This window comes from Canis lupus, chromosome 23, assembly GCF_048164855.1.
Source record: "Canis lupus baileyi chromosome 23, mCanLup2.hap1, whole genome shotgun sequence".
In the NCBI taxonomy this organism is placed as follows: domain Eukaryota; kingdom Metazoa; phylum Chordata; class Mammalia; order Carnivora; family Canidae; genus Canis; species Canis lupus.
In genome coordinates this window covers 43,362,083-43,385,747 of record NC_132860.1, presented here as the reverse complement: position 1 = coordinate 43,385,747, position 23,665 = coordinate 43,362,083, and the positions used below count along the sequence as shown (strand labels likewise).

Below are 23,665 nucleotides of genomic sequence, written 5' to 3'. Positions count from 1 at the left end.
TATTTAATTGTAAGATTACATAATGGATTTTTAATAATGTCTGCACTTAACAATGATCTCACAAAATCCATGAAAATTTAACAACTGGGTCTTAGAAGCTGTCATGAGCTGCCTTCAGCACACTATTTCCTAGGCCACATTTTTGTTCAGGTTCCAGCATCTTAGAAAGACCCTCCCCTTCACTGCTACTCATAGGGGAAGGGGGGAGGGTAGGCTCAGGAGATTTTTCAAAAAGGAAAGGCAATCCATAGAGATGCACCTCTACATAAAGGCAAACTCATTATTATGCAGAGCAGTTAAGTTCCACATATTTTCCTATTTCAGAGAAGGATTTTTACTCCACTCAATGTTACCAAAAGGGCCACCAAAAAATTTCCTTCCAAACAAAGAAATCATCTTCTCCAAAAACAAACTCTAGGTTCTATCTCTGAAGGTAGACCCTTCTTGTAATTTTCTAAATAGATCTTTCTCTCTTAAAACCAGGATTATTTTTAAAAATATGCAAGTCTACTCTATGTTCTAATGGGCTCAGTCATATTATAAATATCTACAACATAAATACCTACAATATCTACAACATATACATGTTGTAAATATGTTAATCTTACTATAAATGTTATATACAACTGTATTTTACATAATGTTTGCTTTTGTGCTTTTCCAACATAATATATTGTAAACATTTTCCTATTGTGTTTGTAGTTTCCATTTTACTGGCTGCATATAATAGAATATTTCCTATTGATTACAGTATTTTTTAAGTTTATTTACTCGTTTAACAAAAAATTATGGAGAACCTATATGAGGTGTTTTGGTACTGGAAAATGATCAGTGATGCATGATGTTCCCCCTTTATGCAACACACAGTCTAGTTGGGGAGAGAAACATTGCACCAAACACACAAATTGGGATAAAAGCTGAGTGAAAAGGTCAGCATATGATCGGAAGGATTAACAGAGGCAGGACCATATAGGGTCTTGTAGGCAATTTTAAGAAGATTAGATTTTATTCTGAGTGTAATAGGAAGCTTTTGAAGGTTCTAAGTCAGGGTGTATGGAATTCAGTTTTTATTTTTAATAGCTCTGTATGGCTGTTATTTGGAGAATGGACTGGATGGGGCAAGGACAAAAGTGAAAGGATCACTTTGAAGGTTGGGAAGACACTGGTGCTTTGAACCAGGGTGTTTTCTGTGATGACAGAGGTATGTGGAGACATCTGAGATGTCCTTTGGTGTGGAGGTGATTTGATGGAGTGGTCTGAGACATTAGGTGGATGAAACCATTCCTAGTTCAAAAAGGAGAGGAGTTGAGGTGCTCACTGCAGGGACTGGCAGGTACCTGGCCTTGGAGGATCAAGGCTTCAGAGTTTTTTTTTTTTTTTTTTTTTTTAATTTATTTAAATATATTCAGTACTTCAAAGTGTGGTAAAGTGAGATTAATCTCTGCATATTTTCTGATGACTAACATAAAAAGTAAATTTAAAGAAAGCAAATTAAAGAATCAATCTGATAGGCCACAAAATACATGAGAAACGAAAGAGTCTTGGAAACTACTAGAAGGAAGAAAGAAGAAAAATTCAGTTACTGTCAAGTCACAAAGAACCTTTGGAAATACGTTACGAAATTCTTCAAGGACTACCTAGTTATTGGCATAAAATGATTAGAAGCTTATAAGTTTCATGTATGTGATTTTCCCCTCTACTTATTAAAAATGGCTTTTGCTTAAACCATGAAACAGGCTAGGGGTTAAACAGTGTCACAAATGTGGAAAAACCTGGTTACAAGTGATTTAGCTTATATTGAAGTTAGATCTTAGATGATCTGAGTTATGAGGCCTCTGAATAAGTTATGAAGATACTTTGTTTCCTTTCTAAAAATAAAAGTCCTTTTTGCAATGTGACACCTCAAATATGGATAAACTTGATTTAGTTACTGTGTGGTTACTGGTGCTTCTAATCTGATCTGTATACTCTGGGCTCCAGAATCCTGACTGTGATGGTCATTTAGGTCCTACAAATGCAGTCTTCCCTTTACTAAGATCTTGAAATGTTCCTTATGAGGAACTTCAGGAGGGCATCCAATATGTATGCTTAAGTAGACAGATGTCAACAAACTACACATAATAGCAGGGAGGAATATCTTTGGAAAAGTTACGTGGCCTCTCCCAGCCTTGGTTTCCTTATGTGAATTGTAGAGAAAACAATATTTAATATATAGGGTTGCTTGAGGTTTAAAAGAGATCCTGTTTATACAGTGTTTCTCACTGTGCTTGGCATAGACTAAACCTTTAATAACTAGTAACTATTACATACTTTATTTACTAAAGTCAGTGTTGTCATTCTGTTATCTCGAGTCTTCCCCAAGAAGGTTTGTTAAAATACCTATTTTTTGTGCTTTACTACATTTTTATCTTCTTGTTGCTTTATTTCATAGTGTGCTTATCTTGTATTCAGAATTTCTCTCACACAAATTGCTGCCAGGTAATCATTTAACTGAATCTCTACTACAGGTTGCAGGGTGTTACAAAGGACCGTTCCTGCCTCAGTTTTGGCTGAGGCTGCAAATCAGCAGGTGCAAGCAGATCCATTATATTCCTATAATGGAGGGAAGTACCAGGTCACCTGTTCGGGATTCACAAAAGAGTTGTCAAACTCTAGTTATGTACCTTGGAATTAACACCAACCTTTAGAGGAAAGAAAAGGGAGCAGTTAGAGAATGTACATGGAAAAGTTGTTCAGCACTGAGCCATTTTCTCTTATATCTATCCATACTCATCCCCACTATACCCACACTCACCCCAAGTTGAGTGAAAGTTGCTTCAAGGAAACCTAGAAAGGCCTACAGCTATGATGCTATCATTGGTCACTTGTGTTCACAGCAGAGTGAGGAGAGGAAGCTGTGTTAGTTTGCTCAGTTTGAGCAAAAGGATGAGTGAGGATTGCTTGATGAGCAGATGTGGGCCAGTAAGAGACAAAATCCACAGAGCTGTTTGAAATGACTTTAAGAAGAGTGATGTGTCCTCAAAAGGGAGAGTCTGTACAGCATAGATCGCTAAGATGGGAGGATTTTTAAAGAAACAGGTAGATGACACATTATTTCAGTTGTGGTAATTGAAGTAAAAGATCCCAGCAATGACAATGCAAAGAATCCAGGAAAAATTCCTAAACTTCTGCCAAGCCCAAAGAGACTAAGTTTTAGATTTGCAACAAGTCCAGAGGAAACCAAAATATATTGGTAATGTCAGAAAGTAACACCTTTCCTGCTCCTTACCTTTTTTCTCTCCCTTGGCTTTTGACTTGGAAGAGCATGTGTAGCCTAGGGCTGGTAGAAAAGAGGTGGGAAAGTAAGAAGTAGCTCACTTCATTGTTGGAAGAGGTTATTAAGAGGATATATCCACCAGTTGCCTTGGGTTGGCCCAGGCAGCTGGAGGCTCCTCCTCCCTCCCTTGTTCCTGGAATGTATGCTCCATCCATCATTCCACAATTGGAGCCATTCTGAAGGACTTGAGACAGTCATGCACTGTTGAGCTGCCTGGATGTGGTACCTGGCTGAACCTCATTAAGGTCTTTATGTAAACTTTTAAGATTCTGGCTGGCAGGTGTTGAGACCAACTCATCTTGCAGTTGCCCAGGACAAGGCTCCTAAGTAAGTTCTCTTGATTATGAAACCTGTAACCTATCAGTCTGGAGTGGCCTGCCTCTTTTTTTGGTGTCTTCTTGCCCTATATGTACAGAGACTGCTTGGTTTTCAGTTTCAATCCAGAACTCCCTAGGTTGTGAAACAACACCTATCCTCCTGAATGAGGAGAAGTTTTCACTTTGGATGACATTATTATACTGAAATAGACATGTTAATTAGTGAAACAAGACTATTTTTTTAACTGCTAGTACCCAGTGTATGTAATATGTATGCATGTATGTATGTATGTATGTACATATCATTTAAGGAGGAGTGAACAAGTATGGAGACTGCCATCTAATGGCAGGAGAAGAACCAACCCCACAGAATGGGTTATTGAAGGCCGAGCAGGGGCTCCTTCATTGCCTCTGAGTTCAGTCAATCCTACTGGTTACATTTGCACCTGGTACTATGCCAAGTGTTTGAATAATATTTGCTACCATTTTTTTTTTGAGCAACTACCATATACCAGACACATTAGGTTCCATCTGCTTCCAATACACTTTTCCTGACCTATTCTACTTGTCGTATTCTTTATTACACATTCTATTCTCATCAAAGTAAGATTCCTTTATTTTTTGCTCCCATATATCCCTGGAATTCCCCAATCTAGCACTTTTTAAAAATTTTTGAATGATTCTTTATTTAATTGTCTGTCTTCTCCAATAGACTATGTGTGAGGATAGGTCTTCCTGGTATGGTGACTGACAATAAGGTATTTTCAGAATTATCTAAATTAATTGTCATCATAATCTAAGGCATTATTTTGTAAGTAAGGAATGTGAAGTTCATAGGTAATAATGTGCCCATTTCCAATCAGCTGGTCGGTGGTGAAGTTAGATTGTAAACCTTGGGTTGGAGTTAGTCTCTCTAACTCCAAGGAGTTTGAGAATTTATATGGTCCATTGTCCTCTGACAGAAACAAATTGACGTCTAAACAACTCTTGGCATTGAAAAACCCAAAATTTTAAACAACAAAAAGAAAATGATAATGAAGGGTTCTACCCATGAATTGTACCATGCTACCTAAAACTGTAACATAGAAGCCCAGTAGCATCTTTTTAAAAATTCCAGTGTATTGACAATTAAATGTAAATTCAATTAAGTTGTTGGTCATATTGTTTGTTTACTACCTCTTTATTAAAGAGCTATATGTTTTAATGTTTTGAACATTTTAAGTCAATAAATAGAATATACATTCATTCCTCACCCTAATTAAAAAATCTAACAAAATCCCCTGGGGCTTTTTTCTTTATCAGTGTGGATATCAAAGCGAAACAGCAGAGTGAAAGAAAAGGAAATGCTGCTGCAAGATTTTCTCTTCTAAATTTTCATGATTAAACACTGTAAAGGAAACCCACACTGAAATAGAAAATTGTTTAGACTTAATTCAATAAAGAACTCATTTTCCCAGTGCCATTCATGTTCCAGCTACTGTGCTGGGTGCCAGGAGACAGAAAGGTAAGTAATTTGTGAATTCTGCCCTCAAGAAGTTTATAGTTTGGTAAAGATAACAAAAAATGAAGTGTTGCAGAAAGAGAAAATAAAATGTTCAGAAAGAAAAGGGGACAAAAAAAGGAGAGGAGGAAGTTATAAAAGAAACAGAACAAAACTTCCCAGAGTTGGGGTGCCTGGGTGGCTCAGTTAGGTGACTCTTGATTTCAGCTCAGGTCATGATCTCATAGTCATGAGATCAAGACACATATGGGGTTCAATGCTGCATGTGGAGCCTGCTTACGATTCTCTCTCTCCCTCTGCCCCTCTCCCTGCCACTTTTTGTGCTCTCTGCTTTCTCAAATAAATAAAGTCTTAAAAAAAAAAAAAATAGACGGCAGCCTGGGTGGCTGAGCGGTTTAGCGTTGCCTTCAGCCCAGGGCGTGATCCTGGAGACCTGGGATGAGTCCCACGTCGGGCTCCCTGCATGGAGCCTGCTTCTCCCTCTGGCTGTCTCTGCCCCTCTGCCTGTCTCTATGAATAAATAAACAAAATTAAAAAAAAAACTATAAATGACCATTTTTGTAACTGTAACACCTAACACTATGTGCTGAATGACACACGGTAGATGCTTGGTAAATGGAGGTAAGGTAATTAGTTAAGGGAGTCAATGAATTGTGAATGATTAAGAAATTATTAATTTTTTAAAAAATAATCTTATTTATTTGAGAGAGAGAGAAATAGTGAAAGAGGGCACGAATGGGGATGGGTGGGAGAGGGAAAAGTAGGCTCCCTGCTCAGCAGGGGCCCAATCTCAGGACCCTGGGAATCATGACCTGAGCTGAAGGGAGACGCTTAACCAACCAAGCCACCCAGGTGCCCAATTAATAAATTATTTGAGAGCATGCACATGATTGCTTAAGGAGATATGGAAAAGAAAGTCATGGCTTGACATGCAAAATATATCAATATACATATGACAAATCTGTCATAAGATGCAAATATGTCTCGGAGTGTCAAAACTATAGGACAAAGTCATTATTAGGTTTGTGTTCCATGAGGCTTAGTAAATACAGAAGTATGATGAACTACTTGTCTCTGGTCTTTGTACTCACATCATTTCAAATACTAATTGAGAGAGGTTTAAGGTAAAGCGACCATGCTGAGAAGTCCAGATTTAGTATCCGAGACACAAAAATAAAACAAAACAGAACCAAACAGAACTGAATTCTAGGAATAGGCAGTCAATTAGATTTTTTGCTGCCTTCTCATGATCATGGCTACCTGAGGGTTTCCTGGACATAAGACAAGACAAGCAGTATTGTTCTTTGCATTTCTACTTTCCTAGCTATAGGTTTTGCAGTTTGGAGAAAAGAGTACTGAGTTTCATAACTTTAACTAGGTCTTTGTGAAGCTGGAAACACATCTATCTGTTTACTGTCATATTCCCATGTCTATACAGTACATGGCTCAGAGTAGGTGCTTTACTGATACTTTTCTGGGGGGAGGGAGGAAGCAATTCCTAAAGTTCTGACTAAGTCACTTCAAAAGTGATCTCAGTGTTCTCTGAGCAAAGTGATATTGGAAAAAGGCCATTCAACTATAGATAGTGGTACTTGGTTCATATCCCTCCTACCACTTGGGCCCAGATTTGATTTTTTTGCCCCAGAAGAATCTCAGTAGTACAAAATAATAGGGCACTAAACCCTGGCATATTTTGAATTCTATGCATCTGTTAAGAGTTAAATGACTTTTGGGGCTTGGGTGGCTCAGTTGGTTAAGCACTTGCCTTTGGCTCAGGTCATGATCTCAGGGTCCTGGAATCAAGCCCTGCATTGTGCTCCTTGCTCAGCAGGGAGTCTGCTTCTCTCTCTCCCTCTGCTCCCCGCCCCCCCCCCCCCCCCCCCCGTTCATGTTGGTTCTCTCTCTCTCTCAAATAAATAAATAAAATTCTAAAAAAAAAAAAAAAAAGGTTAAATGTCTTTGGGTCAACCATGCCAAAGTGTTTACTCCTATTGAATTTATAATTATTTCTTGTCTTTTTCTACCTGGGTGTATTTTAAACCATATCTTCCTCATTTTGTGCTTAAGAATTTTGTGAATCAAAATATTTTATAGTATTCCTATTCTATTTTGGGAGGAGGATCTTTTCCACTAAAAAATTTAGGCATGATTTGCACATAATAAAGTTTGCTATTTTTATGGTACAGTTCTGCAAGTTTTGACAAATTTATGTGACCACTACTACAATCATGATAAAGAAAAGTTTTATTGCTCCAAAATATTCCCCAGAACAGTTTTGTAAACAACCAGTCTCCCACTCCTGGCAACCACTGCTCTGGTTTTCTGTCTCTATGGTTTTGCAAGGATGTCATTTCAATGAAATCATTCAGGTTTTTGACTATGGCTTCTTCCTTTCAGCAGAATGCATTGGGGATTCAGTTATAGTATGTTGCATGTATCAGGTGTTTGTTCCTTGTCATTGCTACTATTCCATCATACAGATATATTACCATCAGGTTTATCTATTCCTCAGTTGAGAGACACTTGTGCTGTTTCTAGAGTTTGGCAATTACAGATAAAACTGCTAAAAATGTTTTTGACTATCTTTTTTTTTTTTTTTTTAACCTAAGCTTTTAACTACTTGGAGAAATATCTGGGATTTCTAAATTACTTGGTAAGTGTATATTGATTTTATAAGGAATTACCGAAGTGTTTCCAAAAACTAGCTGTACTATTTTGCCTTACTTCCTGCAATGTATGAGAGTTCCAGGTGCTTTTAAGATTGTATTTATTTATTCATGAGAGACATATAGAGGCAGAGACATAGACAGAGGGAGAAGCAGGTGCCCTGCAGGGAGCCTGATTCAGGTCTCATCCCAGGACCCCTGGATCATGCCTGAGCCAAAGACAGAGGCTCAAACTCTGAGGTACCCAGACGTCCCCAGTTGCTCTCCATCCTGTCAGCACTTGGCACTGTCAGAATTCTTTTTAATTAGATTTGATTTTTAATAGATATATAGTTGTATCTTACTGTGGTTTTACTTTGCTTTTCTCTAGTGACTACTGATATTATGCATCTTTACATATATTTATTTGAAGTCTTTATATCTTCTTTGATGGAATGTCTATTCAAATATCTCCCCCATTTATTATTGAATTTTGAGAGTTCTTTATATAATTTGGATATGTTCTTTGTTTGAAATGTGATTTGCAAACATTTTCTCCTTTTTCTGTGGTTTGTCTTTTCATTCTCCCGATATTGTCTTTTGAAGAATAAATGTTCTTAATTTTGATGAAGTCCAGTTTATCAAATGTTTTCTGTTATGGGTTGTGCTTAGAGTGTTATATGTAAGAAATTAACGTTTAACTTAAGAATGCAAAGATTTTCCTTTGTATTTTTAGAAATTTTGTGATTTTAGGTTTGACATTTAGGCTATGATCTGTTTTGAATTAATTTCTGTAGAGTGAGAAGTATGGATTGAGGTTCATTTAAAAAATAACCCATTTTTTATCCAACTTTTCCCCATTGTTATACAGTTGTCTCAGCACCATTTGTTGAAACGACTTTCCTTTCTCCACTGAATTGCCTTTGCATCTTCATAAAAAACTAATACTATGTGTGTGCTTCTATTTCTGGACTCTTCAGACTGTCTTAACTTCTATAGTATGATATTGTAAATTATAAGAGTATATATTTGGTTATCTAGATGACTAAAATATATTTCTCGTATGTATTTGATTTTCCTCCAGAGTTCTTGGCTCACAGCTCCCCAGATCCTTGGTGTTGAGAAAGATAAAGGTTTCTTTTGCTATGTTAATGAGGTGGCTTTTGGAATGTCCCTAGATCACCTGAGGATGGGGGCTAGTCACCAGAGGAACCAACTATAAGATTTCAAGAGTTAGAATTTCCAGTCCCACTCCACAGACCTTAAGGGCAGAGGGCCTGGTGGTTCAATCAATTGCCAATGGCCAAGTATTTAATCTATTGTGCCTGTGCAATGAAAGTTTCATAAAAGCCCCAAAGGCCTGGGTTTGGAGATCTCCTGGGTTGGTGAACTAGGGAGGTACTGGAGAGAATCACACCGGGAGAGGGCAAGGGAGCCCCTTGCCCCACATCTTGCCCTAAGCATCTCTTCCACCTAACTGTTCTTGAGTTACAGCCCTCTGTAATCAACTAGTGAAAGTAAAACATAAGTGTTCCTCTGATACTTCTAGTAAGTAAATTTTTTTTTTGAGTTGTGTGAACCCCTCTATTAAGTGAAGCAAACTTGAGGAGGGAGTCTTGGGAATCTCTTATTTATAGGCAGTTGGCCAGAAGTATAGGGAACAACCCAGACTTGGGACTGGTATATGAAGTGCATTTGTCAGGCAGTCTTGAAGGAAAGACCCCTCCACTTGTGAGGTCTGATGCTATCTCTGGGTAGACAGTGTCAGAACTGAGTTCAATGTAGGATGCTCAGCTTCTGTCAGCACACTGCTTGTTACATGTGTGGGGCTCCTGACATCCACACTGGAATTGGTACTGGAACCTAAAGACAGAGTTTGATATGATGTTTGGAAATCAGGTAATGTAAAACTTCCAACAGAGTTGGAAAAATTGTCAAAATTGCTTTGACTATTCTAGTTGCTTTACCTATCTATATAAATTTTAGAATGAGTTTGCCAATTTCTGAAAAAAAAAAAAACTTTCTGAGATTTCACCTAGGATTATGTTTGAATCTATAGATCAGTTTGGAGAGAAGTGACATAACAATTTCAAACCTTCCATTCTGCAAACTGGTTTATTTCTCCATTTACTTAGATCTTCTTTGATTTCTTTCTTTCTTTTTTTTTTTAAACGATTTTACTTATTTATTTATGAGAGACACAGAGAGAAAGAGAGGCAGAGACACAGGCAGAGGGAGAAGCAGGCTCCTCACAGGGAGCCTGATGTTGGACTCGATCCCAGGTCTCCAGGATCATGCCTTGGGCCGAAGGCAGGCGCCAAACCGCTGAGCCACCAGGGATCCCCTTTGATCTCTTTCGTCAATGTTTTGTAATCTTCAGCATAGAGATCTTCCACTTACTTTATAAGACTTGTACGTCAATATTTCATTTTTTGGAAGCTGTTGAAAATGATGCTTCAGGGGCACCTGGGGCTCAGGGGTTGAGCATCTTCCTTCAGTTCAGGTCATGATCTCGGGGTCCTGGGAATGAGTCCTGCATTGGGCTCCCCACAGGAGCTGCCTCCTTCTGCCTATGTCTCTGCCTCTCTGTCTCTCATGAATAAATCAATAAAATCTTTAAAAAAATGGTGCTTTAAAAAATTTAAATTTGATTATTCACTGCTAGAATATAGAAATGATTAAATTTTTTATTGACATTGTTTTCTTCAACCTTGCTCACTAATTAATAGCTTTTTAAAAAAATTATTTGAGATTTTCTACATAGACAATCATGTCATTTGCAAGAAGAGATAATTTTATGTCTTCCTTTCCAACACATATGCCTTTTATTTCTTTTTCTTGAATCTCTATTATATTTTCCTCTTTTATTTAGCCTATGGTTCTAGCTTGTCAAGAACTTTAGAATCAAGAAATTGTCACTTTGTTTTTTCACTGTTGATCAAAAAGTTCACCAATTCCTCATCTTAGTTTTTAATTTAAAAGTATGGAACCAGATAGGTTTTGTAAAACACACAGAACAAAACTACTTATTAGGAGAAATTCTGAACATATATAGATGTTGAAAAACAGGTCGATGAACACACTGTATCTATCACAGAGCTTCAAAAGTTTTCAACTCATGGCCAATCTTACCTCATTTGTATCTTCACTAACTCCCTTTTTGTGACCTACCCCTGGGTTATTTCCAGGTATATCCAAATAACATACTATTTTTAGACAGAGATTTGAGAACTCCTCCACTATACTGTAAGTTGTTGAAAGTTGGGAACGGTGTCTTATTCATAATTTTGTGAACACAGCATAGCTCAGCATCTTGCAGATACAATATATGTTCAAAAATTTTTGTTTAACTAAATTTTTATGGGATCTCTCACTTCAGTATAGTTCTAGAAACCCTTTCTTTCTTTGTGTTTTGAAAATCAGTCTACCTTACTTTGAGGGCCCTTTCTATATTTAGTTGTTCATACAATCTTGTATTTGAAACTATTTTATTTAACACACATGACAAAATATAGGAATGCATATGTAAATATTAGAGCATAGTAATGCAGTGTATACTCAACACCAACTTAAGAACCAGAATTTTACTATATCACTGAAGTTGCTGTTTTTCCTTCAAATTCTGTGTTCTTGATCTCTTTTCTGTATGTAATCTCTATTGTGAATTTTATTATTTACATTTTAAATATGTATACATGTAAATATATCCTTTTTCTTTTTAAAGATTTTATTTATTTATCCATGAAAGGCACAAAGAGAGAGGCAGAGAACTAGGCAGAGGGAGAAGCAGGCTCCCTGTGCGGAGCCCAGTGCAAGACTTGATCCCAGGACCCCGGGATCACAATCTGAGCCAACTGAGCCATTCAAGTGCCCCTAAAAACATCCTTAGAAAGGGTTTTGTTTAGTTTTGCTCATTTTTGAGGCTTACAAAAATGCTATCATGTTGTAGTTATATTTTTTACATTATCATTCGTTAATTAATTAGAGCATTCAGTTTATATTTTATGTAATTTTTAGGATGATTTGATTTGAATATACCATCTTTCTATTTGTCCAATCTGTTCTTTGTTCCTTTTTTCCTGCTTTTCCTGACTTCTTTTGGATTAATTGAACATTTTTTGGATTATTTTTCACTTCCACTTGGTTTTTCAGTTAACTCACCTTTATAAAGTTTTTGGGGATTACTCTAGGTTTACAATATATACAATATATCTTTAACTCATAATAGTGTACCTGCACATAATATTATATTAATTCATATGGAGTATATGAACCTTAAAGCAATTTCTTTCCTCTCACTCTGTGCTATTGTTGGTTCTCATATGCTACAAACCATTCAATATATATTGTTACTTCTTATGCCTTAGACAGTACATATATTCATTATTTTATATATATTTATATTTATTCTCATTTTTATCATTTCTCATGCTTTAGATTTCTCCATACCATCTTCATTTAAAATTACTGCCATCCAAATCTGTTGGCAATATTTTGTTTTGTTTTTCTGAAAAAGTATTTGTTTTGCCTATCCTTTTTGAAGGATAACTTTGCTGAGTTGAATTGAATTCTGAACTGACAGATTCTTGCTTTTGGCACTTTTATTGCAATGTACTATCTCCTTCTAGGTCACAGTATTTCTGATGAGAAGTCTGCCCTTCTCATTCTATAACTCCAATTACATATATGTTAGACCATTTGATTTTGTACCGTAGCTCTTTGATGCTCTGTTCTGATTCTCTCTCTTTCATCTTTGTCTTTAAGTTTGGTTAATTTTAATTGACCTATCCCGAAGTTCATACGCAGTCTACTGGTATGTTTGTTCAAAGAATTATCTCTGATATCAAGTTTTTATTTATCCAGCTCTTTTTCTCTTGGTATTATTAGTTCCCTTTGCTTGACTTTTGACCCTTGTTGTTTCTTAAAATATTTTGGCTAGACTTACTTCTGCAGTTTGTATTGCTTTGACTAATACAATATAATATCCCACATTTTATTCAGCAGCTCAAATCCCCATCTCTAGCTTTGCCTAAAATGAGCCAGCATCTAACTCAGTATTCACTCCCCAGCCTACTGTGTTTGTTTTTATTTAAACACTTGCATTTGAAATAACTCCATCAATAATTATCCTTTATGTAGACTTAACTTCACTCTAGAAAGTGGTTAAGTAGTTAACCAGTCACAACAGCAAGCCTCATTTCTCTCCTTTCTATCTTCTATTTCCTCATTTCTCTTCCTTACTATCTTCAAGGATAGTAAGAAAGATAAGTAGATCACAACACAGTGATCTACTCTTTGCCCTCAAACTAAATGTGCTTCAGAGAACTTCATAAGGTACAGATTAAGATTTTTCTTTCTGCTTTGGTCTCCTGACAATGACTTTATGAGCCAGAATTAGAGTATGCACAGGAAGGCATTAATACTTGGGCCATAATATGCATAAGAACAAATTTAGTGAGAGATTCAGTGTTTACACTCTTAATATCAATTGTCTGGGAATATATTTTATGATAACAGAAATACAGGTTAAGAATAAGAAGTTATGAGAAGAATTAAATAAAGAAACCCTTATTTTCTCTATGCTCTGAGTTTCATTTTCCCTAGGGAAATATTGATTCAAAGCAGCCATGAAGTGCATAGAATTCTTTTCCCTTGATAGCTATACAATTAGGAGAAAATATGGTCTGTGCTCTCTAGGAGATTAGAATTTAACAAAGATTAGTAGCCCAACCAATACCAATGAATGCATCAATAAACACATGGTAGAAAACACATATAAATAAGTAAAATACCCAGATGAATATAACTTAGTATCAAGAAATGGCTGGATCAGAATAGGCTAGGAAAAGACAGTTCAAGAATGATAGCCTCATCAAAAGGAGAATGGTCATGAATAAACATTTCCTTATTCAGAAGTATGTTTTTACAAGTCTGTATCTTTCCTGATGCACACTTGTCAAAGTATTGTATTAGATGCTACTGATGCCCTACTAAGACACCTTCCACTAAGTCAATGCATCAGGCTTCTAGCTGTTGAGTGTTGTTTGCAAAAGGCTCACAACTTCCCCTCTTTTGGAGAACTGTCTGAACTTCATGATCTCAAAGAGTGATTCCACAAAAAAGTAGCATTAACCTCACTGGGACACTTGCTACAAATGCAAATTCTCAGACTCTAGTCCAGAACTACTGAATTAGACTGAATTAGATACCCTATGTGTGGGGCCCAGAAATAAGTGTTCCATAGAACTCTATGTGATTCTGATTCTGAGTGAAGTTTGGGAACTACTACTGTCCAAGTTGATGGGGACCATCTTGTCTTGGGGGGTTAGGCAGGACCTCGACAGCTCCATGGCTGATGAATGACTGATATAGAGACAAAAGGCCAAACTCCTTGCCTCTGGGGTGGGAAGAAGGGGTAGGCAATTCTGTGGTTATGATTTGTATTCTAGAGAATGAATCATCAAACCATGGCTTTGGGGGCCAAATCTGGCCCACTGAATGCTTCTGTAAATAGAGTTTTATTGGTACAAAGCCAGACTCATCTATTTTATTGTCTGTGGCTGCTCTTGTGCTATAATGGCAAAGCTGAGTAGTTATGAGAGGCTATCTTGCCCTTTACAGAAAATCCTGCCAAGTTTTGTTCTATAGTCTCACCTAACAGTAATATACCAGGCCAACGCTAGGCTTCACTTGATACCATGTCCTTGGTTCTCTCTCTCCCATTCTGCTTCCTTCTGTGCCTTCTAGATTGCATCCAAATCTCTGTCTCAGGCTCTGCTTTTTGATAAGGGGAACTGTCAAGTATATTCAGATGCTTCCTTATTTTTTTTTTTACTATTTTTCTCCATTTGTATTGGTTTTAAGGGAGTAGTGATATTTTCCAGACTGATGTGTCAACATTGTTCAACAGGCAGTCCCTCCTAAATGGTCTTTTGGATCAGACATAGAACTCAGAAAAGGATGGCATGTCTTGTCTCTGCAAACCCAACTTTTTTCCTACCACTTCTCTAACAGTGTCAGCAGCTGCCTAGAATTGTCTTTGTTACCCTGATTTAAGGGTGATATGTTATTATTTATTTATATTTATCATTTATAGAGCACCAAAAGCTTCTGTGACACATCTCACCCCATAATATCTGATTTTGCAGATGCCAAGGACCTCTAAAAATACAAGTGAAGTAAGACAAAAATATGTACTCTGACCACCAGTAATGATAAAGTGTGGGCAAGAGTTAGGTGAGGACATTCTTGTAATTCATGAAGCTAAAAATAAGATAGAGAAAATATTTTGTCTGTAGTTTGCTAAACGTCCTACTGAAGGAATTAAGCTTTATGTAAATATTATCCAGTCCTGCAATCTTCTTTCTGAGTTGTTTACCTTCTTAATAATGGAATAGCACCAGAATCTTTCTAATATAGTGATGTCTTCATTGTGCTATACTTGCAGCTGATGCTTAGAAAATATTCATGTTTTATAATGCAGTATGTTTTAAAATATTTTCTTACAGATAAGCCAAAGGAAGTAGGACTAACAGACAAAATGAAAAATATAATTAGTATCCAGAGCTGAAATAGCAGCAGAAGTCATTTTCTGGAAGGATAAAGTGCTGAAATGAGAAGAAAGAGGTATTAATGAAATAAGATCAGGCATGATGAGGTTGTACTTTATTGCCTGAGGATTTGGGGTAAAGAATGAATGGGCTGTTCTTGTCTGTGTGTAGAGATAGTTGATCATTTCATAAAGTCTGAAAGGTGTATCTTAGGACATAGGAAAAAATAGTTTCTCTACATCTTTTCTTTGAAACAGCTATTTTCAGGTCAGAGGACCACTGTAGGATTTTCAAATGGATGTTTTCATGTGGTTCATAGGAAGGTGCTATATGTATGGGATAAGAATGATTTCTTTATCAGAATAGGAATTTTATGAGATGAAGTTTAATTTAGAATGTCATTTATTAATGAATTTCAGTAAACTACTTAACATCCAAGGCACTTTTACCAAAGTTCTTTTCAGCTTTCCATTGATTAAAAATCATTGTTGAATACTATATTTGACTCTTGAACAATGTATGGGTTAGAAGTGCCAACCCCCCTTGCAGTTGAAAATCCATGTATAACTTTTGACTCCCAAAACTTAGCTACTAATAGCTACCATTGACTAAAAGCCTTACCAGTAATATAAACAGTCAATTAACATATATTTTGTATATGTCTTATATACAGTATTCTTATAATAAAGTAAACTAGAGAAAAGAAAATATCATAAAGAAAATCATAAGAAAAAAACACATTTACAGTACCTCATTTACCGGGGGGAAAAAATCCATGCATAAGTGGACTTGCACAATGCAAAGCCATGTTGTTCAAAGGCCAGTTGTAATAAACAGTGAAGCACTCAAGACTTAGAGTTGCATACTTATATACAACCCTTAGATTTTAATATAGAAATTTAAATCTTACAATGATGAGTATAATGGAGTAATAGATAATAAAACATTTCACATTTGTGTACGGTTTTAAAATTCTTTCAAAGTACTTTCATGCTTTAATTTTATTTTACCCTCACAATGGTATTGCAAAGAAGAATAGGTACTTAATTATTAACTTAATAGTCATGCTTAAAAAAAGCTTCATTTAAAAATTAATGTTTAATAAATATACAGCAGAGTCCTAAATAGGAGCATGTACTTTGGACAAACGCAGAAAAGATCTGGGTTCAAATATCAGCTCCACTCTTACTAGCTCTGTAACACTGATTATGTTATTTGACATATCTGAATTTCATCTTTAATATAGATTACGATGGTATTGAATATCACCTAAGGTTATATATGTAACTACCCGGCAGAGAGTAAATGTTCAGTGTATTGTGGTTCTTTTTCTACTTACCCTCAGCTTTATGCCTCCAAAATTTGAAAAATAATAGAAAGCAACTTCCAGGTTAAACATCATGTACAATGGATAGTTGATGACTAGAACAGAAGAAACGCTATCTGAACCCAGCCCTTCCTCCAAAATAGTGTCATAAACCCAGGGTGAGTTCATTTCTAAGGTATGTCTAAATTTAGCTCTAAAAGGAAACCTCATGAGTTACTTCATGTTCACTACAGACAAATGAAAGCATATACATTTACAGACAGAAAGAAACCTTTTCTTAGAATTAAGTTAAATGGGGTGGCTTTCTGTCATGCCTTTTAAAAGTGATATTTGCAAGCACAGTGGACACTGGCTACAGCTGTACAAAAACAGCAGAAATACTGATGAGAAAGTTTTCATATTGACCCTTTGTAAAGGCTCAGGGTAAAACCTTGTATCAACAATCAGTAAAGGCATTTCTACAGAGAACTGAGATCATTTGGTCTGAGTACATTTCTTCTTGGTGGTTTAGCTGAAAATGCAGCAAGCTTGGAACCTATAGGAGAAGGAGTATGTAGCATGCCCATTAGACTGTCTTTTTCAAATATCAGATGTCTGAGGCCAGCTGTTGGCAGGTGCTGGCTCACAGACAATTCATGATCGAACTACTTAACAACCAGTCACAGTACAGCTATTCCACGATATTGGCTAATATGAAACTCATGCTTTAGACACTAGACATGAGGGAGGCAGAGCTGTCATTACGTTATAAAACATTAGAACTTTACTTATATTTTTGCTAAGTCAGAGGGACAACCCATAGAGGCTTCAGAAGTAGGAGTATTTTTAGGTGGGGATGGTATTTTCCTTACAAAAGAGCTCTGACATTTCTCAAGTGTTTGCAGGAAATCCTGTGGTTGCATTCTTCAAGTCCTGTGCCTTATAATGCATAAGGGCAAGTATCATCTTGTCTGAGGTGAGGTGACTTTCCTGCCTGCAGTTAGCAACATAGGCATTCCTAGAACTTCCATTCTTTGATTCCCTGGATCAGAGTTGTTTACAGTAGTATACACTACATAACCTATGAAACAACCTAATCATGATTCTACTTCAGCATGTTGCTTCTGCCATTTCTTCTGGTTTAATCCATTACAGATTAAATTGTCAATAATCTTGTTTCATGTTACAAAATCCTATTTTGGATGTGTGTTTCCAAAGACTCAGCTGGTTTCTCTGATATCAATAGATGCTTTCAAGGACTTTGGCCCAGTCATGTGGAGTGGACTGGATTGTGGAGAAAAAATTATTTAACATTATTTATGTTGTTCTTACAAATATTTCCATGTATTTTTATGGTTCTTCTTTAAGAGACCATAATTCTAAGATTTGGAGAACAGAATGTGCCTTAGAGTTTCACATGTTTGACTCATCAATGGAGTGATGTCTGTGCAGGTGGTGTTTGCTTGGGAGATTAAACTGATGTTGGTACAATATTTGCTCACTGATTCTTAAGATTACTAACAATGTTGCAGCTTCTCTGTGCTATGCCTTTGACACCCACAGCAAAGGGGGATTATGGCAATAACACATGAGCTTAATTTTCAATCCACTGTTGCACCTGGACTCTTAGTTATGCAGTATTTCTTTATCATTATTTGTCTTTTGTAAGAGAAAATTTCCCAGACATGGAAATATATCATATTCTCCTGGGTCTCATCATAGTATCACAATTTGGCAGTGATAGCCTCCATCTTTATTGTATTTTATATTACAAAAAAAGAAACCCTAACTTCTGAAATGTTCAAAGTGAAAAATGGAGCTCGTCCTCATCTCAATACTATTCCCTTGGGGGTAACCCAAGGAAACACTTTGTGTGCTTAGTCCCAACAATTTAAACGTCCATCACAAACAGAATATGTTCATAAATATATTGGCTCAAAAGGTTACACAAAGATTTTGTGCTGGGAACAATGGCAGCTATTGAGAAAAGTATTTTTAAATGTGCAGGTCTGATTTTTAAGCTGTGACTAAAAGTCAATAAAATAAATAAAATAAAAATGACATTAAAACCCTCCTTTAGAAGAACATGAAGTATGTCTATTCCAACAACTCTCTATTTCAGAACCAACCAGTAAGGAGATTGAGAAGTAATCTTATTCTCTGTTGTTCCAGGATCACTCAATCAGGCACAAGTAGATACAGACTTCCAGGTGTGAAACAGAGACTTTTATGCCTCAAAAGCTTAGAGGAGAGGTCTGTGGTCCCAATGAAGAATACCTTCAGCAATAAGTTTGCATGAATGAAACATCTGCATATTTTTATTTACTCTGTAAACACTGCCGTTGGGACTGATGTTCACTTAATAACACCATCACACAAGTGAGCCAATGCCATCTAGCCCTGTTCTGTGCTTCTACAACACATCTCCATTTTTCTCAGGGGAGGACCACCAGAACCCCTGCAGTACAGAGTTAATGCAGAGGGGTGTGCACGAAAGTCTGAGTTAACCAATGCAAATGCAAGCCTTCTTCTAAATCCTTCAAGATTGAGTGCAGAAGCTGACTTGACCAAGGAGCTTTCCATGATCCCTCAAACCTGGGTTAACTGCTTCTGCTCCATTTCGTTGGTATTCAGTGCACATGGAACATTCTATCATAAGTGAAGGTTCCTTGAATTTCTAAATGGTAAGCCCTTTGATGGTAGGGGTTGGCCTTATTCATAATTGTCTCTCTATGTACTAGTATATTTCCTCACACACAGTAGTTTCCCCATTAGTGTTTATTGAATGAATGAATGAATGAATGAATGAATACATCAAGGCATGGATAAATGTTTACTAAGTTCTCCATCCCCTTAAAGGCTTCTAAGCTCCAGCTTCAAAGTCTTATTAACTGCCACACTAGTTGGTTAACATACTTAAGAAAGCTAGCCTGCTCTTTTCTGAGGCATGGCTCAGTTGTCACCACTTGCATGATTCTTAGAGAGGGGAGCTATTTTTTTTTTTTTTTTTTTTTTGAGCTATGCACTGTGTTGAACCAGGGCCTGATAACTCTGACATTCTTCTTAACAAGTACAGTTAGGAGTTTGGGGTGTGCGTGTGTGTGTCTCCTGTTTGAGTAGCCTAAAATTCTATCCCAAGAACTAAACGCCCTCCTAACAGGCAATCCCATCAAGGCAGTGCCTGCACCTTGCTTGTTCTGCTTTGTGGTTGAAGGGCTACAAACACACCTGCTAATTGCCTCCAGGGCACTGGCAGGCACCCCTGCATCAGGCGCAGGGCAGAGACAGTCCTGGAATGCTTGAGTTCCACTTCTGCTGGAGTTGGGCAGGTGTCCTGCCCTTGAGACCCCCGGTCTGAGAGTAATGCTCTTGAGGGAATTACAACATTTTCCACAACTGAGCTGTAGTCTGGTTTCTTGTCTTATTTCTTCACACATCTCCACAGCCCTTGAAGGCAGGATTATATCCGGTTCACTGTTGTGTTACAGCTCCTCGTACACTAACAGAGTACAAGAAATAAGGCAGAAATAATTATTTCTGCTCTGTGGGGAAGGTTTCTCAGGTATTCAAGTTGGATGTTATATCAGGAAGAACAGGAAGCCCAGAATGTGTTTTTGGTCCTTTCCCTCCACAACTGAGTGGAGAGAGAAAATTAAAGCAAGTAGTTTCACCATGTATGTATTAGAGAGGTGAGCCCTATGTTCCTGCATTACACAGACCCATCCAGTAGAACCTGAAGTACAGCCAGGCACAGAATTAATAGAACAGGTAATAGAGACCATCCTGAAGTCGTCAATTTCTGGAATTAGTTTTAAGAACCATGCAAAGAGGGGCAGGGGAAGGTATCACATGAGAATTAGTGAAGTAAATGAACAGTGTGGAAAAGAAGAAAGCAAGAACAGGTTGGACGACGTTAGCTTAGTCACTCCTGCCTATGAACTGAAAGAATTTCTGAAGAGAAACTAGAAGCGAACAAGAAAGTTCATTCATTCATTCATTCATTCATTCAACCACTCTCTGCCAGGACACGAATCAGGCTTAGGAGATATAAACAACAAACACACACAGCCCCTGCCTTCACGGAGCCAACTGTCTGGTCTCAGGCCACCAGGGCCTGGTTTTTAGGTATGTCCTGCACCCCGCCGGCGGGCACCCGGCCGTCCTCGCCCTGGCTCGCGCAGCCTCCTGCCCCGAGCGCCCGCGAACCCCCCCGGGAGAGGCCGCCCGCGTGGCCGGGGACGTGGCCGCGGCGCTTCCCCTCCGCGCGGCCACCCTCGGCCTCCGTGGTAACCCGCCCGCCTCCCCGGGGCGTCGCGCGGCGTCCAGCCTCCCCGCACGGAGGTCAGAGGTCGGAGGTCAGAGGTCGGCGGCCGGCTGGGGCCTGCCCAGTCCCACACGTGGCCTGGGCCACAGAAGAGCCCGCCAGCCCACATCCGTACGTGGCAGGTTACTAAGTAAGGGACGGACTTACCAGGCTGCGGGAGGGAAGCGGCAAGACGAGGGCCCGCTGCACCGGCCCCGAGTCAGGGTTTTCTAGGAGGCCGCATCCGGGTTGAGGCACGCGGCCGCCCGCGGTCTCGGCCGCACAGGACCAGCGCGGGGCTGTGCCCCGGAAAGCGGCTCCGGCTGGGGGACCTGCGAGCGGAACAGCCCTGCGAAGCCGGGGCAGGCGGCCAAGGGCGGCAGCGCGCGGAACCTCGACGCCGGCTCCTGTTTCCGGGCGGGCCGCCGCCGGGCCTCGCCGGAACCCCCGCTCCCGGCGCCCCAACCGGACACGGCAAAGGAGCGCGAGTAACGCTGCGCCTCGCTTCAAGGTAGTCACGTGGACGGAAGCCGAGGCACGGAAGGCTTTGCAGAGGAGGTCCGAGTTCAGACGGGAGTTCTCGAGGGCTACGACGGCCGGAGAGTTCCGGGGAGAGGCCTGGAAGCGTAGACACAGCGCAGCCCCCCTCACACGGCAGGTAACAGCCGTCGTGCTGTGCGGAACGGCGCCCGAGGGCTTCGGTGCCGGGGAACGCAGAGGGCGAGACCGCCGCGGGGATGAGGCGCGAGCGAGCCGGGCCGCCACCGCGTGCGCCGCCGACCCCGGACCGAAGCCAGGCGGCGCTGGGAGCCTCCAGGACCCGCGGGCGGAAGCGGGTGGAGGGCAGCCGCCAGAGAAGAGCGCGCTCAGCAGTCGGTGAGCGATCCAGAGGGGGGACGGGGGGGGGGGGGGTTACACCGGGGAGGAGGTCCTAGGCACGGAATACGGGGCGTCTTCTGGGAAACATTCGGGAGGTCCAGTTGGAATTGGTGATTCATTCCAACGTGGCGAGCGGTGGGAAATGGAGAAACGGGGTGCCTTTAGCCGGTTCACCGGGCAGCTAGATATCGGCCTGAAAGAAGATGGAAAGTACGGGTTTGTGGTTGTTGAGTTGCTGAGTTTGACGTTCCCGGCGGATACGTGCGTGTAATACTAGTAGGAAGATAAAATGCAGATGTGAATTTGTATTTATCATCAGTGTATACTTTGAAATCATGAGAAGAACCTCATTTTAGATTGTTTAATATGCACATTTAAGTGTTTAAATGTATAGATATCCATATTAAATAAATATGCTACAAAATGACTTTATGTAATGTGTAGGTATTTATGTATTAATATAGCTATAAATTTATATTTAAGCTACTTTGCTGATCGAGCATAGTTTAGAAGGTAGTTGCACTGTATTTTATTTATTATTTTTTTTAAATTTTTATTTATTTATGATAGTCACACACAGAGAGAGAGAGAGGGGCAGAGACACAGGCAGAGGGAGAAGCAGGCTCCATGCACCGGGAGCCCGACGTGGGATTCGATCCCGGGTCTCCAGGATCGCGCCCTGGGCCAAAGGCAGGCGCCAAACCGCTGCGCCACCCAGGGATCCCTGCACTGTATTTTAAAAAAACAGTGATGCGACATGACCATTAGCACTCATGCCTTACTCCCAGTATGGTCAAGAGTGAATGATTGGGTTTAGTGACTTTGGACCTAATGCTTATTAACTCTTTCTCTAGTATACAAAATCTCAACTTTTCAGGACCAGAAAGTTGTCTGTGAAACTCAAAGCTATCCAACCTTTTAGTTTCTGGGTACAGTGAAGAAATGCATTGTGTTTGAAAATTAGAATTGTAACCATCCCTGAGTGATCGAATGAATCCCTTTTAATTTACCAGATTATTTTGTAGGAACAGTCTCAAAAAAAAAAAAAAAGAATCAATAATCTCAACGGGCATTTTAGTTCTTTGACATAAAAGAGAATTTAACATCCTATTTTAACACTATTAGCCAAGCAGTATACAAATCAGCAATGTTCTGGTCTGTGCTAACACTTCGTTAACACTTCATTAAGAGAAGTCAGCTCCTGGTACTTGAGGTTGTGCCAGAGATGGAATATTTCTTTTGCCTTAAAACCACAGATATTTCACCAAAACCCCAGAGCTTCTTGGAATATCTATCTATTTATCTAATCTATCATTGTAATTCAAAAAAACTTAGGGCTTCTCCTAACATCCCTAAACCAATGGAGGATTAAATGTCCCCAGAGTTTCCTTTTAAAGATTAACTTCAGATCCAAAGTAAACTGGTTCCACTTGAGGATGATTATCTTGATAGGTGACCCTTGAGGTGGTGTGGCTATGAAATAGTCTAGGATGGGGTACGGTTTGTTCCATTCAACCATGTTTTTATTTACTCAGTATTTATTAATCTGACTGTGTTCTTATCACCTTGTAAGGCTTTGTGGCAAGAAGATAGGTTTCAGCCTCTATCCTTGAGGAATTCATTGATTAGTTGGGGAAACGATGTAAATATTTATCTTACAATATAATGTGTTAAATTTCAAAATGGAATTGTGAACAGCATGATATGGGACCTCTGCCCATAGACCTCTGTTGACACAGAGGAGCCAGTATTTGGTTTGAACTCTTAAAGGTGATTAAGAATTTTCCATAGGAAGAAATGCATGTGTGTGTATTTTGGATTAATAGTGGTGGTGTTGGAACAGGGTTT

General features: G+C 38.9%; 1 protein-coding gene and 1 pseudogene across 1 annotated transcript in view; one reads left to right on the top strand and one right to left on the bottom strand.

Moving 5' to 3' along the window:
- Positions 1–23,665, bottom strand: part of LOC140615341 (uncharacterized) — a 37,202-nt gene that overhangs the window by 3,916 nt on the left and 9,621 nt on the right. The window contains exons 3-4 of the mRNA XM_072795236.1: positions 21,855–22,010; positions 21,107–21,749 (exon numbers count right to left, since the gene is read on the bottom strand). Of these exons, the coding sequence (XP_072651337.1) occupies positions 21,107–21,749; positions 21,855–22,010 (799 nt within the window). The remainder of the gene's footprint in view (positions 1–21,106; positions 21,750–21,854; positions 22,011–23,665) is intronic.
- Positions 21,380–23,665, top strand: part of LOC140615148 (keratin, type II cytoskeletal 8 pseudogene) — a 133,489-nt pseudogene continuing 131,203 nt past the window's right edge.